At 33.2% G+C, this 16,985-nt stretch overlaps 3 protein-coding genes across 7 annotated transcripts; 1 reads left to right on the top strand and 2 right to left on the bottom strand.

The window, feature by feature from the left end:
• Positions 1-325: 325 nt before the first annotated feature.
• Hisrs (histidine--tRNA ligase) lies at positions 326-4,341 on the bottom strand. 2 transcript variants are annotated; one of them, XM_072892173.1, is made up of 6 exons: positions 4,150-4,341; positions 3,283-3,597; positions 2,530-2,742; positions 2,231-2,452; positions 1,652-2,153; positions 326-1,403 (listed from the first exon to the last, which is right to left on the bottom strand). In XM_072892173.1, exons 1-6 carry the CDS (start codon positions 4,258-4,260, stop codon positions 928-930), a joined length of 1,839 nt encoding a protein of 612 aa, XP_072748274.1. In that variant the 5' UTR covers positions 4,261-4,341; the 3' UTR covers positions 326-927. The 2 variants fall into 2 exon arrangements, with proteins under 2 accessions (XP_072748274.1, XP_072748275.1); XM_072892174.1 differs by lacking the exon at positions 3,283-3,597 and having other exon boundaries at positions 337-1,403; positions 4,150-4,337.
• Positions 4,342-5,198: 857 nt separating this feature from the next.
• On the bottom strand, positions 5,199-8,037 carry Snr1 (SWI/SNF related, matrix associated, actin dependent regulator of chromatin, subfamily b, member 1). Its single transcript, XM_072892165.1, has 6 exons — positions 7,871-8,037; positions 7,098-7,567; positions 6,882-7,009; positions 6,502-6,814; positions 5,967-6,143; positions 5,199-5,885 (listed from the first exon to the last, which is right to left on the bottom strand). The coding sequence occupies exons 2-6, from the start codon at positions 7,547-7,549 to the stop codon at positions 5,846-5,848; spliced, it is 1,110 nt and encodes a 369-aa protein (XP_072748266.1). The 5' UTR covers positions 7,550-7,567; positions 7,871-8,037; the 3' UTR covers positions 5,199-5,845.
• A 343-nt stretch (positions 8,038-8,380) lies between these two features.
• On the top strand, positions 8,381-16,774 carry Ap-1-2beta (adaptor protein complex 1/2, beta subunit). Of its 4 annotated transcripts, none has more exons than XM_072892160.1 (12): positions 8,381-8,572; positions 9,367-9,479; positions 9,887-10,057; positions 11,957-11,983; positions 12,086-12,331; positions 12,662-12,922; positions 13,157-13,579; positions 13,987-14,668; positions 14,836-15,097; positions 15,531-15,882; positions 16,019-16,210; positions 16,457-16,774. In XM_072892160.1, exons 2-12 carry the CDS (start codon positions 9,372-9,374, stop codon positions 16,529-16,531), a joined length of 2,799 nt encoding a protein of 932 aa, XP_072748261.1. In that variant the 5' UTR covers positions 8,381-8,572; positions 9,367-9,371; the 3' UTR covers positions 16,532-16,774. The 4 variants fall into 4 exon arrangements, with proteins under 4 accessions (XP_072748261.1, XP_072748260.1, XP_072748262.1 ...); XM_072892159.1 differs by having other exon boundaries at positions 8,381-8,636; XM_072892162.1 differs by lacking the exon at positions 8,381-8,572 and adding an exon at positions 8,729-9,104.
• Positions 16,775-16,985: the final 211 nt, after the last annotated feature.

Below are 16,985 nucleotides of genomic sequence, written 5' to 3'. Positions count from 1 at the left end.
TATTAGTTAATTTTTAGAGAAATAAAGAGATATACTTTTTATGAAATATACTAGAAATAATATTAATGATAATTATTAGAAGTAAATTAATTTATTATATGTAAATTATTTAACTATTAAAAATATCGAAAACTCTGTGATATAAGTGATATATTCTCAATATATAATGTGAATTAATAGTAAAATAAAAATTACTTAAAAAAAATTGATATCAAATGTATTATTGCAAAGAAATACCGTATCGATAGATAACTGGATTAAAGAATTTTTTTCTATTGAATCTGAAATTATAATTTATGTTACATTGAATGATCAAAGTAATTAATATCTCATATCGCAGTTTAAACACTATCAATGCGGTCTTGTGATTTGTACATTTATCACAGTCACTCGCAATCATATTTATTTCGCTAAATCTTGAAATCAGTGTTTTTGAGTGTAATAAAGATAGGCACATGCGATATCTTTTATGAAATGCGTAACGTTTTATTGACAAGTTCTTGCAGAATAAATTATAAAGATATATTTGGTTTTTCAGACGTTAGCTCGGAAACTATATGAATTATGATTTATTATCATATAAAATCCGGAGAAATTCGGTTTGAAAACTTATCCATGCAAAAATTATCACGTGACATATTCATATGATGAATGCAGAGTGTCGTCACTCAGTCTCATGCATTTGCTTATTGTACAATCTCACAATTAGCATCTATATCCGTGACAAAGAACTTATCACTCGACAGTCCATCGTATAAAGTAATATACAAATAGATTTGTGCAAAATCTATAATAAATAAACTTTTTTCCAAGGTGCGAGCTGTACAAAATAAAACTAAAATGCAACATAAATATGTTGTTGTACTTATGTTGATTTCTTCTCTTTTGACAGCGAGAAGCAACCGTATACAAAGCAACCGTAATTTGCTACGATAACGTTTTTGACAGTTTTCGTATTTCTTCAACGAGACTGTTACGTGATACGCGAATCTCTTCCCGACTCGAGACGACTCTCAAGGTAACTTCGCCTTTCGCTAGTTCACTCTCTCCGATGATTATCGCCAACGGAATCTTGTTCTCCTCGCAGTGCTGTAATTGTGCCAAAATCTTTGCGTTCTTCTTGTAAGATTGTTCCGCTTTCACTCCAGCTTCCCACAAATCCACTAGTATCTTCATTCTTTCCTCGTGCAAATTTTTCTGTGCGCTTGCCACGAACACTTCGATCTCGTTGGTGCGTGTTTTCAGGCCCTTGTTAGCTAATCTCGCCTCCAAGACGCTGAATATCCGCTCCACGCCCAGGGACACGCCAACGCAAGGTACATTTTTATTCTTGCTGTCAAACATCCCTACTAAATTATCGTAACGGCCGCCGCCTGCCACACTTCCCACGCCAATGTCATCTCCTACGAAAAATTATATTTATTATATTTATAAAATTTAGATATTATATTTATATTTATATATTAAATTATATGTAATTTATTCATTGTATTTATTATATTAATATTAATATATTAATTATTACAATTATATATAAATTATATATTAAAATTATATTTATTATTGAATGTTATTGATATTTTGCAATATACAAATTTATATAATAAAAAAAATTAAAAAAAAAAAGATTGAGATACATAAATATGCATACCGCACAATATAGCTTCATAAATAACACCCGTATAGTAATCTAATCCTCTCGCAAGACTCAGATCAAATTTAATTTTGTCCAGAACTTTGAAGATTTTGCAGTACTTCAACAAGAGTTCCATGAAATTTAAGCCTTGCACAGCAGTGGATTGTCTCATTAATTCTTTGTCCTTTCTCAATTCAGCTATCAGTTCAACTCCGCCAGATTGGGAGACGTAGTTACCGACCTTATCGGCAATATGCTCGTCCAATCCCTTTTCCTCTATCATTTCCTTCTTCACTTCTTCCCATGGACTTTTATCCAGTTTATCTATAGCGGAGCAGATACTGCGAAATTTGCTCTGTGGAACACCACACGCGGCAAAGATGCCGTCCAGCAAAGATCTATGATTCAACTTAATCAAGTACGGTCCCAGATCCAGCACTTCCAACGCCTCGGACACGACTCGAATACATTCTGCATCCGGTAACATCGGATCGTACTGGCCGGCGATATCGAAATCCTTGAAAAGTTATCAACATTAATTAAAACACACGTTAATTAAAAAATACATATAAAGGGTAATTTTGGCATGCTTACACATTGATAAAATTCTCTATATCTGCCTTTTGTCGTAGCTGGATTATCTCTTCGGTAGACCTTAGCAATATGATATCTTTTGATGGAAGATATTTTGCTCATGGCCAGATACCTCGCGAAAGGAACTGTTAAATCGTATCTAAGTGCGAGGATCTCGCCGCCTTGATCCTTCAAATCATAAATGAGCTTAGAATCTTCACCATATTTACCTGTCAGAACATCCTGCAACAACAAATAAAATTAATATAAAAATAAATATGATCAAATTATCGCAATTACCATTGATAATAAATCTTCACCTTGAGCTCAAATACAGGTGTATCTATGGTCTCTGCACCGTGACGTTTGAATACTGATATTACTTTTTCCAATACTCCCAATCGCAGTGCCATTTGTTCCGGATTATAATCCCTGGTGCCTTTCGGCGTTTTAAGGATGAGTTTGTGAGAGCAACCATTTTCTTCTCCCAATTGCGCTTTCAAATCCAACAACTTGGCGACTTCCTCTGCTATCTACAAACAAGCAAACAAATGTGCTATTAATATATGAAACGTGGTATCGCGCTTTTGCTTTCAGGGGGTCTGATAGCCGAAAATGTCGTACCTGTGGCGTAGTCGACATCGGCATGTTGCGATTGCATTTCCATACGATGGAGAAAGAATTGTTGCATATCAGGCGTAACATCACGAATAGATGAGGGAATTACAAGGCAACCAGAATGAAAGAGAAGAAAAGCCTCCTCAATGGTGATTTATCAAACTAGTCCAAACAGCAGAGATAATATCAGTAAGCAAGCTAGCAAGGGGTTGCCATTAATTATTGCCATTAATTAAATACAAAAATATTAATTTTTTCCTTGACAGACAATTGTTTATAAATTTTTGAAATATAATTATTTGAGTGATATAAGAAATTTTGACATTTTTCAGAATACAAAACATTTGCTATAAACTATATAGCCATCATACAATCATCAATGTTTTGGTAGAGAAATCAGATACTTGTCGCAATAATTGATGGCAGCTCTGCTTGCAAGCAACCGACTGCCTCACCTTTTTATCTAGCACATCTTTGGTAATATATTGAGTAATCTTTAGTAATTCTGTTTTTTCTGCCAGGGAAGTAAGCGGTGCTGCTTCCGCAACAGGAAACGCTAGACGCTCTTCCTGGGTAAAGCTTTTCATGTTAATGTGCCATCTGTTTAGATACGGCCACCTTGCAAGCTCATCGTTACAAATGACATTCAACTTGTCAAATAGTTCAGTGTCTTTGGACGTTGGGCACCAACCACCCACGTAGCTGACATCCGCAAAATCATTGCTTAAGCTTTCTAACTCAACTTTTATATCAGACTGCTCTCTGTATCCCTGAGAAACAAGATGTCTCTCAAAAGAAGAGCCCAATATATACAGATAGTACGCAAATAAAGAAGATAGATAAAATTACTATTGTGTTGCAAGGGACTTATCGCATCATATTTATAATCGTAAATGCTGAAGTCTGTCCTCATTTTTGCAATATTTCCTTGGAAAAAATTGGTTACTTATTTTGTAGAATTATATGGAAAAAAAAAGGAGCGCAGGAAATGCAGTTAAAATCAATAGATTCAATAATATCGTGGAATGCGGATGAAAATGGATCAGTACGCGTGAAAAGAAAGTAAATACAAAAACGTACAGGGTAAAAAAACAAAGTGAAACGCTCTCGAGCACTATAGTTTCGTCGTAATTTCCTGGAGGAGAGTGAAGGGGATATAATTGTGGGATCCGTGATCGAGCACGAAGGAAAAAACCGAGGACAAAGAAGAGAAAGGCAGTACGTCATCTCTGTCACGTTGACGGATGGCGTGTGTCGTGAAGATTTTTGCGTGGAAAAAAAAAAAAGAACAAAGAGGGAGAAAATTAAAGGGATGCGCGTACTTGCGTTTTATCGGCCTGTGCAGCTTTTAATCGTCGAACGGTCTCGCCCTGCTCTCTCACGCGATTCAGCAACGTCTCCCTCGCTATTTCGTCAGCCATCGCTAGCACCATGTGGTCTTTCGTCTCGATCGAGGTCCGATTCCGTCCGTTCCGACTGTCCGCGCGTTACTTTGTGGCCCGCGCGAAGCGCGAATGTGCAAGAATCATTCCTCTCCCCACCCTCCCCCCTCCCTTCCACGACGCGGATTAAATTATTGAGAAAGGCTCGTCTCGCGAAATCAATCCGTTTCTTACGTATTTTGCATTGAAAATGAGACAGATATGGCAAATATATATACATATGACGTTTCATGTAATGTCATTTAATTATTTTTTATAAAATTTTTAAAAATATATATTTAAGTTTTTATACAGTTTATACTCCTTATTCACAGAGTAAAATTTGTAATTTGTAATTACTCTTTTATTTGTAACCAGAAAATTCCATATTCTATTATCTTTGCGAATTTTTTCATGAAAAATTTATATGGAAAGAAAATTTTTATAAGATAAAAAAAAGCAAACTGGCTGAGCATAAAAATTGATTTCGGAAAATGTCGTAAAACAAGAAAAAATTACCAAATTTTTCAAACCAATTTCTGATCGACTGTTTCATATATTTATAAATAATTTGTTACGATTAAAATTAAAAATTAAATACGTAACTAATACTCTGTACGATTATATAATTTTTGAGATCTGTATGTTATTAAAATTAAATTTTAATAACATATAGATTTCAAAAAATATTATGTAATTATACAGAGTTATTAGTTATGTATTTAATTTTTAATTTGAAATAAAATCCAATTTTTAAATACTTTTCTTAATTATTTTGGAACACATCCCATATATTTTCACACATTTTCACTATTCTATATGTATTTTCCATATTCGCGCAAGATTTATCCCCCGTGAATAAAAAGCTTTGACTGTATATACTATATTTTAATTTTAATTTTAATTTTTTATAAAAAGAGTAATTTTAATTATTATTTATATTCTCACTCTTTGCTATCAAAGTTGATTATTATAAAAAGTTTTATTACATATATAGTTGTCAGAAATTTCGACAACTATAAAAATATAAAAAATATTATATAATACAAGTATAAATAACAGTAAATCATAGGTAGAGCAGAAAGTCACAATAATGTCAAAATACATCAAAATGATGAAAAAATGATCGAAAAATGAGTTTTTGCAGTCATATTCTCGTCATTTGATGTTATTTTGACATTATCGACTTTCTGTTCTACTTGGATATGTCAGATAGTATTACTTAACACGATAAATAAGAAACCAGATATCTTGTCAAATAAATTTGAAAAAGTTTAAATTTTAAAAAATTTAGTTGGATGACCTATTAGATTTACAACACTTTGTATATAATAAAAGGTTTTCATGAGCAGCGTACACACATAAACACCATTGATTATAATATTGTTACATCTCTTCAGATGCAACCATGCATCCATTATTTTTTTTAAATAGTATTTCTATATTTTAAATTCTACGATGTAGATAATGTCGAAATAAAAATTGATCGTTACTTATCCTAATGTTATAAATATTAAGAGTATATATATCAAATATTGAAATAGTATTCCTTCAAAAATGTGAACTGTATGTATATATTTTTTTTTCTAAATGTGATCTACCAACCAGGTGTCGTGTTTGCTAAACGTCGCATACGCCTGGAAAAAAAGAATAACTGAATGAATAATACGCTTATATTTACCATAAAGTATAACTAAAAGAGTACAGTTAATCTTTACCGAGTATTTCGATCCTGATCGCGTATCTTCTTTTCCATCTCCGCGTCCGTTAAAGTTTCCAAGAACGGTGCCCACTGATCGGCTTCTGACGGAGGTCTGAAGGGGACTTCTACAGTAGGAAGTGGTGCTTCTGAAAATGCGTACGTTCTCTGATGCCACGACAATTGCCCGCGTACACTGCAAATATAAAATATAAATCATGAAAAAAATATTTGAATAATTAATACAAAATAATTGTATACATTATATAATTATATAAATATATAACAATATATATTTATATTACATAAGTATATAATTATATAAATTATTAAATAAATTATAAAAATATTCAAAAAATAATTATTATAAAATAATAATTAATATAAAACATTCGAGTAATTAAAATATTTTCTTCAATATTAATTCCGTTGATATTCCTACAAATTATATAAATTTTTGTGATAGAAAAATACAGCTGACATTGCGCATATATAGTTACATTATGTAATTCTATGTAAGATAAATACAATTCTGTGAAGATTTATTATTTTACCTGTAAGCGATGGCAGTGACAAATTCTCCGCCAAGCCCGAGTTCCGCGCAAAGCTTCATCGCAAATTTCTCCGGATTGTTCTCTTTTTCAGACATATCCCATTCTACTTGATCTACCAAAGAGGTATTGCCTACATGTATGTTTAATTTGATTATCACTCGCTGGTCGCATTGTTCTTCTAGAATTGTCTCCTGTGGGAATGCTTCTATTTGTTGCCTTATCGCTTGTGCAATTGCAGGAACAAACGTTAATGGATTCAAGTCCAAATCATCACATAGTACTTCGGCGAATTGTTCGGGCGTTATGAGACTTTCTGTGAAAAGTACAATATAATTTAACAGAATTCTTTTTATTATTGAATCTACTATCTAGATACATACCGTTTTTATTCCAAGTGAAAGTGTCCCTTAATTTCTGGCCTTCAATTTCCATATCTAAACGGATTGGAACAAGCATTTCCTGTTGCGCTGCATTTTCCAAGTTTGCCGTTGGATCCGTATCGTCGAAACTGTATCAAAAATAAAAATGTGTAAGGATTAGAATTGCTACATAATATAAAATTTCATATTTATTTGTTTTATTGTAAAATTTCTTACCATAATGGAAACGTTCTAACTTTTTTATTGTGTACTCTATTGCGATTTATTGGCGTAGCTTGAGGAACTGCATCCAGGTGTGAACTGTTTGGCAAACTTGGCACCCATGCCATCGACTTTTTGGATTTACCTTCTCTGGGCGCCGGTGGCTCAGTCGAATGCACAGATACGGCTTTGTACTTGTCATCATTGCCCTCTATAATATCCTCTACCTCGCTAGCTCTCAACAGCGAGACGCTGGATGCCAGAACATGTTGGCTTAAGCCAAGCTCTACTAATTTCTTACGTTCGTCGTTGGTTATGGATCTTCTGAACATGCCAGGGTATCGTTTATACAAAGACCCACGAAAAAGACGCAGGTAATTGCCGACTTCCGATCCGATGCAGTAGTACTCTCCATTTTCTTCTACTTGAAAACTTATGGGTTTGTCTCCGTAGGTGCGCAATGCCATTTTGATGGTTCAATTTTGCTGTAATTTTAACAGTATGAATCAAATATCTCATAAAGTAAGACGATTAATTCAAGAACAATTAAGCAAATTTTAATGTCTCTAGCATAATTGAGGAGCAAAATAATTAAATTAATTAAGAACATCAAATAATAGGACACAATTGGTTTATTATATCTATATTTTTGTACTGTGGATGCTTCTAAAAGGTTGACGAAAATTAAATTTCTATTAATATGTTGCACAGTAGATACAAAATTAATAATGTTGGAGTTGTGAAATAAATATTTTTCGAATGCAAAACTTCAAGATTTGTCGACGTACTTAAATTCACAAAGGAAGATATTTCATCCGCTCATAAATCCTTTCTGTTACACATTTGTTTGCATATTTTTTTAAATATGTATTTAGGCTAGATGCACGACATTTCGTTGTTGAAAATCAAGATTTTATTATTTTCTTTTCGCATAAACTACGAGTACACAAGGAAAGAATCGCAGAGTTGACAGAAGCCGGATTCCTCGATATTTCTCGATTGACTCCGCCATTTTTGGCCAAAAGGAATTTCAGCCAATCAGCAAAGCGTCGAGTCCTCCAACTCGAGAGTCTCTAGAATCAACAGTGATAAATAATAATTATTATTAATTATTAATAACAATAATTATTATATTCTTATTGTTCACTGAATTCTGGACAAAGATGACAGCTGACAGTTGTGACAGTGAATTTTGGAACACAAGCTTAATGTCAAGTACACACGTACGTGTGTTGGGAAATAACCAATCGGAAGCAATTTGCTTATCGATAATTCGGCGAACCACTGTCACCTGTCACTTACATGTGCGTGAGGCCTGCGTGTTCCGATAGCGTGCGGCCAAGTGTCATACGACGGTGTCATCGTATCGCCCGCAGTTTAAGCGAAACACGAGCTTTTTCGGGGGTGGGCGGTGTCTGCTTTCGGTTCTCGCGGCTGGCTTCGGTTGTTTCGATCGCCCCTACTCCGCCCCGTCGTTATAAAATAGACAGGTAATTAATGAGCGAGCAGTTGCCGCGGTTCGCCCGCTCCAGATGCAACCGTTCGAGATACTCCGTAAGCGTTTCGCGCTTTTTAATTAATTCTGTTTATTCAAGCGTTAACTATCACCCTCCCCCTCCCCCTCGAGATGTCTGTCGGTTTTTTGAAACACGCTCGATACGAGCTTATTGACATTCAGCTTAATTTCAATAATCGGCGAGGGAGTTAGCGTTATCGCACCATAGGTTCTAGACATTGATCCAGTTTGTTATATAGCGAGAGGATTGACAGTGAGACCTTTTACCTTGTCCAATCAGTACCAGCTTAAATCGTAGAAGCTATCTTTTATTTAATTTCACTCCAGGCACCTCAAAATTGTCACCTCTCCTCTCATCTGATTCCCCCCTCTCCCCCCCGCCCCAGCTGATGAGATTTTTGACATATTTAGTACAGTTCACCTCTTGTTGCTTTGATACCATTGAACACTTTGGTAGATGCATTACAGTTAATTTTAGTGAAATTTTTGACTTGTGTAGGAAAAATGTACGTAAATTATCGATTCATTACTTTTATTTAAAATAAAATTATATAATATTATTATTACGATTGCTTACATAATTATATATATTGCTTAAATAATTATTGAAATGTTTTTTAATATTATATTTTTATAAAGAAGTTGCGATGTTAGAGTAAAGAAAAGTAAAGCTCTTTGATGTTCTACATTTTAGATATGCGACATTAAAGATTTTATTTTTGGATTGCAAATTTATATAATTTATGTATTTTATTACATGCTGTATAGACAAGATGACCGATTCGAAGTATTTTACCACTACAAAGAAAGGGGAGATATTTGAGCTTAAATCAGAACTCAATAATGAGAAAAAAGAGAAAAAGAAGGAAGCTGTAAAGAAGGTAAAAATCTACATGTTGTGTTTTCAATTTTAAAAAAGTGTTAAAAAGCTCTTATGCAAAAAGAGAAAGAAAGAGAGAAAAAGAGAAATAAATTATATATATTGTACGTACAAAATTAAACAATACTATAGATCAGCAAAATGTACATTTCTATGATTGCATTGCTTTACTTCTTGAGAATTAAAATAAAATAATTAATATAAAAATTAATTAATTTTTTTACATATATATAAACAAATAGATAATAAATTAATTCACAAATTAATTGATTAATAAATAGTTAAACTAATAATAAGACAAAATTTGTATTTGTAAAAAAATATTACATTTTATATTGTCACTTACATTGCACTACAACAAAATGTTGTATTTAATAACGCAAATCTAATCATTAATTATCTGTCCAGGTTATTGCTTCTATGACAGTCGGGAAAGACGTGTCCGCGTTGTTTCCCGACGTGGTGAACTGCATGCAGACTGACAATTTGGAGCTGAAAAAGCTGGTGTATCTGTATCTGATGAACTATGCGAAGAGCCAACCGGACATGGCCATCATGGCAGTCAACACGTTCGTCAAGGTAACGTAGCTTAGAAACTCGTCAACTTAATTCGTGATCACGATTTTATTATTATATAATGCACCTTTATCCTCTATATACATATATTTCTTAATAACATTTGGATAACGTTCAGAGTCTGTCTGTAAAGAGAGGCAAGCTGAAAAAAATTGTTCATTATTGTGTATTTCCAATGAATCTCTTTCTTATCAATATTGTAAATACAATCCCCTTATATCCTAGATAGCACATGACATTTATAATAATAATGCAATATATATGATATAAATATAAATATATTTATAAATATTTTTACTATTTTTTTTTATTTTATTATTTTTATTAATTTGAAATATTATATAAATATACATATTTTATACGTTAAAAGAAAAAATCATAAAATTTATAAAATATATATTTTAATAATATGTCAAATACAAATTTTATAATATCATAAGATAGATTAAATATTTGATATAATATTTATGGTAAGTAAAAAAATAAAGTAGTATTTCTGTAAATATTCCTCAAATATTTGCTAAGATATTTATGATCTGTTCAATCTAATTGTAAAATTACCAAAATATTTATAAAATTGTAAATAAATACTTATATGTAAAATATTCAAGTAATTATTATAAATATTTAGTATATATATATATATATATATATTTTATAAATATTGTGTGCTGTTTGGGATTGGATATTATTCTCGCTGTGTTTATTTTACAGCGTGCCTCACACTGTATACAGACTGTGCTTTGCAAATTACAGTTTGCACAGGGCTGTCTGCGTTACGGGACGGAACTTTTTCGTTCATTACGACTGAACTGTTTATTTTTCAAAGGGCACAGAGGGAAAGGGAGAGGGGGAGGGAACTGAGGTCTGGACTTTGGTTGCTCCAATATTTTATATTTTAATAATAATTTATTATTTCCTACGGAACGAAGTATATCATGATATAACTCGTTATATCATCATGATAAATGGAAACATCTCCCTTTTAATGTTTTTACACACAAAACCAAATTCCAGAATGTACTCCATTAGATGTATATTTACATGTAATGAGTAACATATTAAATAAAAATTGATAGAGTAATTTATAAGATCTCGTACATATATTACTTTCCTCACGCTAATACACTAATACATATACAGTCTTATTTCTCCGGAATATTAAGCATGTATAATTTTCTTTAATTTGTGAAAAATCACGCAAATCTTTACTTGAAACGCTTGAAGCAAATTGTCTATTTCTCGCATTGCTATACATTTATAATATAAATATATTTTAAATCGAATTTTAAATTATGCAGATACTTTCTCGAAGAATGATAGATTCGAATGTTAATCTCTTATTCAACGCAAATTTCTAATGTGCAGCAGCATGAAGAATGTAATTCCTTAAATGTTTATTTCATATATATATATATATATATATTATATATATAATTACAATCGGTGCTTGTATAAAGATCATATTTACTTAATGCACGCACAATTTGTATCATATTCAAAATTTCAGTGTCTCTAATGAATGTATAATTTCGTATTATAAATATAATACTTTACAATGCAGATAATATTTTGTAAATATGCTCTTTTCTATGTTAGATATATTATATATACATATTTGTTTAAGTTATTTTTATTTGCATGGCCCTGGTATTTTGGTGTAAAATAATTCATAAATTAACTTTTTCTTCCAATATAAAGCCAGCAATTGTATAAAAGCAAAAAAAAAAAAAAAAAAAGAACTCACACAATATAAACGATCCCTCGTGCTCTTTAAAAAGTGACCAGTTCTTGATCATACACTACTTTATAAATGACTGATAAGTATAGCATTATTTAACACTTAATATGAAAAATGGTGACGGTGACCAATTTGACCTTTTTCGTTCTGACACGCAAAAGGAGCTAGCGACATCTCCGATGACAAAGGTACCAATGCTATTTTCTACTTTGTTAAAATTCATGGGTTGAGATAGATTAGCCACTACTGTGACTAGACTTGAATCCCTGGCTTGCCCGATTTTTGCGCAGGACTGCGAGGACCCAAATCCGCTGATTCGCGCGCTAGCAGTTCGCACGATGGGATGCATACGCGTCGACAAGATAACCGAGTATCTGTGCGAGCCGCTGCGTAAGTGCCTGAAGGACGAGGATCCGTATGTACGCAAGACCGCAGCCGTGTGCGTCGCCAAACTTTATGACATTAACGCGGCCTTGGTTGAGGACCAGGGATTTCTGGATCAATTGAAGGACCTCCTATCCGACAGCAATCCAATGGTACGTCAGTTTCCCAGAGCTCTCTCAGCTTGGTAGACCTTATCCAGACACCATACGTATCCAAAAGACATTCAGAAGACATTTTGGAGACGTCTTCTCTTTCAAAGACATCTTTGGGCTGTCCTCTGAATGTCTTTTGAATATAACACACAGTAACAAGTTAATATTTTTATATTTTACTATAAGCGTTTGCAAATATTTCATAAAATATATACTATTATTAGAAAAATTGTTGAAAGACAAATTTTTAAACAAGAGGAATTAAAATTATCTGAATCGCTATTTTCTAAATTAAGAATAGTGTGAAAACAGAGCGACGATTGTTTCTAGGTCGTCGCAAACGCGGTAGCTGCATTGTCCGAGATCAACGAGGCCAGTCCGAGCGGTCAACCGTTGGTGGAGATGAACGCACAGACCATAAACAAACTACTAACGGCGCTCAACGAGTGTACAGAATGGGGTCAAGTTTTCATCTTGGATTCACTGGCGAATTATTCGCCCAAAGACGATCGCGAGGCGCAAAGCATCTGCGAACGGATCACTCCACGTCTGGCGCATGCTAATGCTGCAGTCGTGCTCTCAGCTGTCAAGGTAAACACATTATGAATAAATTATAAAAATCCAGAAAAAAGAGAACACTGAGAAATTACATTTTATTATATAAAATTTATCGAGATTTCTGTATTTTAATTAGCTTTAAAATCTAAGAATTAAAAGAAATAGATGTTCCAATTTTTTTTCTTTTGGACTCTCTTTTTAAAATAATTTTCTGTAATTTTTTTTTATTGAAACACTTTATATTAATTGAGTTGTTCGATATTACAGGTATTAATGAAACTGATGGAGATGTTGCAATCCGAGTCGGATTTCGTCGGAACACTTACGAAGAAATTGGCACCGCCTCTGGTCACGTTATTGAGCTCCGAGCCAGAAGTTCAGTACGTCGCGTTAAGAAACATCAATCTCATCGTGCAGAAGCGACCTGATATTCTGAAACACGAGATGAAAGTATTCTTTGTCAAATACAACGATCCGATATATGTAAAACTGGAAAAGCTGGATATTATGATTCGTTTAGCATCGCAAGCCAATATCGCGCAAGTTCTGTCGGAGTTGAAAGAATACGCCACTGAGGTTGACGTGGATTTCGTAAGGAAAGCCGTGAGAGCTATCGGTCGTTGCGCCATAAAAGTCGAACCGTCCGCAGAGCGTTGTGTCTCCACATTATTAGACTTGATACAAACCAAGGTAATTAAATAAAATATGTTCTGACGTAAGAATCACCAAATTTAGGAGTGTTCTTTTAATATTTTTTATATACACTGTCGAGATTTTTAAAAATTATTTAATTATTTTTTAATAAAATAATATTTCATTAAATATTATTATTAAATGTATACATTTAATTGTTATTTAATATATATTTAATTATTATTAATGTTATATTATTAATATATTTTTTAAAAATACTAGAAATAGGTTAAGGAGTGAAAATGAATGTACGTATGTTATTTTTTCTCGTATAAGGTACAATTTCGATTCAAAATGACTAAAACAAAATGTTTTTAAAATTAAAATATATATTATTTATTATTTTATTCTTTAGAATAAAATAAAACAATTTTTTAATTAAAAAAAATTTTCAATATTTTCAGGTGAACTATGTTGTTCAAGAAGCGATAGTGGTAATAAAAGATATCTTCCGCAAATATCCCAACAAGTATGAGAGCATAATTTCGACTCTATGCGAGAATCTGGACACACTTGACGAACCCGAGGCACGTGCTTCTATGATTTGGATCATCGGAGAGTACGCGGAACGTATCGATAATGCGGATGAATTGTTGGAGAGCTTCCTGGAGGGATTCCACGACGAGAACACGCAGGTGCAACTTCAACTGCTCACGGCGATCGTGAAGCTATTTCTCAAGAGACCGACGGATACGCAAGAGTTGGTGCAGCAAGTGCTCAGCCTGGCCACACAGGATTCCGACAATCCTGACCTGCGAGATCGTGGTTTCATTTATTGGCGATTGCTCAGCACCGATCCGGCGGCAGCCAAAGAGGTGGTGCTCGCGGAGAAGCCTCTTATCTCCGAGGAGACGGATCTGCTGGAGCCGACGCTGTTGGACGAATTGATCTGTCACATCTCGAGTTTAGCGTCTGTGTATCACAAGCCTCCCACGGCATTCGTGGAGGGCAGAGCCGCTGGTGCTAGAAAGTCTCTACCTGCCAGAAGCAATTCGAGCGAAGAGTCCCGCACAAATGCACAGCCTCACGCCCAGGTTATACCCGCGCAAGACTCTCTGATAGGTGACCTCCTCAGCATGGACATCGGTGAGCGAATCCTAGACTTGAGAAAGTTAAATTAATTAATAACGTGTAAATTTAAACCATCCTAGTCTGTCTTCTTTTTTTAAATAGTGGGTTATTTTTTGTATTTTTTTTTTGAGTCTCACGGATAAAAACTATTCTGTTATCTATATTTAATTATAATCACTCAGGTGGACCGGCAATAGTTACACCAGCGCCTGCGCCACAATCAGGGGGAATAGGACTGGATCTTCTAGGCGGTGGTTTGGACGGGATTTTAAGCAACACCGATAGCACAACCGCAGCGCCGGTCGTTTCCCAGAGTACAACGGGTTTGCTCGGCGACATATTCGGCTTCAGTCAAGGCCCTGTATCTTATATATCTCCCAAAGTTAATTGGCTGCCGGCCGAAAAAGGCAAGGGCTTCGACATCTGGGGCACATTCACGAGAAAGTAATTAATACGCATAATATCCTAGCACAAAATATTTATAACAATTATTTAAATATTTTATAAATATTTATTAAAATGTTTTATAAATATTTCTAAGATTTTAGATTGAAATATAAGATTTTAGATTATAAAATATTTACCATAAATATTTGAGCAAATCCTGAGAAATATTTACAAAATAATTACTATAAATATTTATTTTTTACTTATCATAAATATTATATAAAATATTTTATCTATATTTGAAAAATATGTGGAAAATGATAAAGGTTTTTATAAAATACGTTTATAGAATATTTATATATTTCAAAAAAATATATTTTCATAAATATTTATCATAAATATTGTGTGCTGTCTGGGATGTCGATTAATATAAATTAACGCATTGCGTTTTCAATGGCGAATAATTATTAACGAAATGTCATGTCGATAGGAATGGGCAAATTAGCATGGATATGACTTTCACGAATAAGGCGATGCAACCGATGGGAGGATTCGCAATACAACTCAATAAAAATAGCTTTGGATTATCGCCGGCAGCCCCGTTGCAAGTACCAGCTCCCTTAAATCCCGGAGCGAGTATAGAAACGAGCGTTATATTGTCTACCTCCGGTGCAGTACAACGCATGGAACCCTTAAACAATCTTCAAGTCGCTATCAAAAATAATATCGACGTTTTCTACTTCGCATGTGTCGTCCCGATGAACGTATACTTCGCAGAGGACGGTCAATTGGACAAGAGAGTATTTCTTTCAACTTGGAAAGATATACCTGCACAAAATGAGGTATCAATATCACTAGCTTTTATATATATTTATACAGCGATGATATATACTCAGGTTTAAAAGAAAATATTGATAATTAATAAACATTTTTATAAAAAAAGAAAAATAAATATATATATATATACATGACTTGCAGGTACAATATACACTAAATGGAGTAATGTTGACCGCGGATCAAGTTGTGCAAAAAATGCAACAGAACAATGTCTTCACAATTGCCAAGAGAAACGTGGAGGGCCAAGATATGCTTTATCAGTCTCTCAAGTTGACAAACAATGTTTGGGTGTTGAACGAGTTGAAGATTCAGCCAGGCAACCCTGATGTCACAGTATGTTTAAATACAGTTCCATTTTAACTTTATCAACGTGATTGTCTCGTCGAGAAATTTTAATGCTCATTTAAAGAAGTCGGACCACAATTATTTCCTTTCAAAAAGACGCGTTTATGTAACAGTATAATTTTTTAAATAGCTACTATTTTCGAAGATAATTACGTAGGAAGATTATTATATTTATTTGATAATTTCTCAAATTCCATAGTTTTCTCATAATTATTCCTTTTTCTCTAATTGCAGTTATCCCTAAAATCTCGGTCTGTGGAAGTCGCTCCTGGAGTATTTCAAGCATACAACGCAATCTTACATTCCTAAGTTTTTCTTTTTTTTTTCATCAATTAGGATATTGCCATAAAATGCGAATTATAAAAGATATTACAGCACGCAAGCATGCGCAGCAGCCTATTTATAGAAGTTATCTGTGTTACATCCGCGTAACGTGCATGAGATTCGAGTATCTTGAAATACAGTATATAGAAATCTCTCTGTTATATATTGTCGAATTTATTATATAAAACTGATCACAGACATGTAAGAAAATAAAAATTTATGATTATATTTACGTCCTTATTAATGTGTTTTCTTTTATAAATTGCAGGTATAATTTCTAAATTTTATTTTATTTGATTCTATATGTGTATACTTTATATTATACACATATAGAATAAAATAAAATTTAGAAATCAATATAAAAATTGTAGGATACATGTTCAAAGTACAATTTTAAATGTTTAAAAATTTTTTCTATTTCAAAATATTTAAAAAATAA

Source organism: Anoplolepis gracilipes, chromosome 5 (assembly GCF_047496725.1).
Source record: "Anoplolepis gracilipes chromosome 5, ASM4749672v1, whole genome shotgun sequence".
NCBI classification, from domain to species: domain Eukaryota; kingdom Metazoa; phylum Arthropoda; class Insecta; order Hymenoptera; family Formicidae; genus Anoplolepis; species Anoplolepis gracilipes.
The sequence above is the reverse complement of the archived record's forward strand: the minus strand, read 5'-3'. Positions and strand labels throughout refer to the sequence as shown.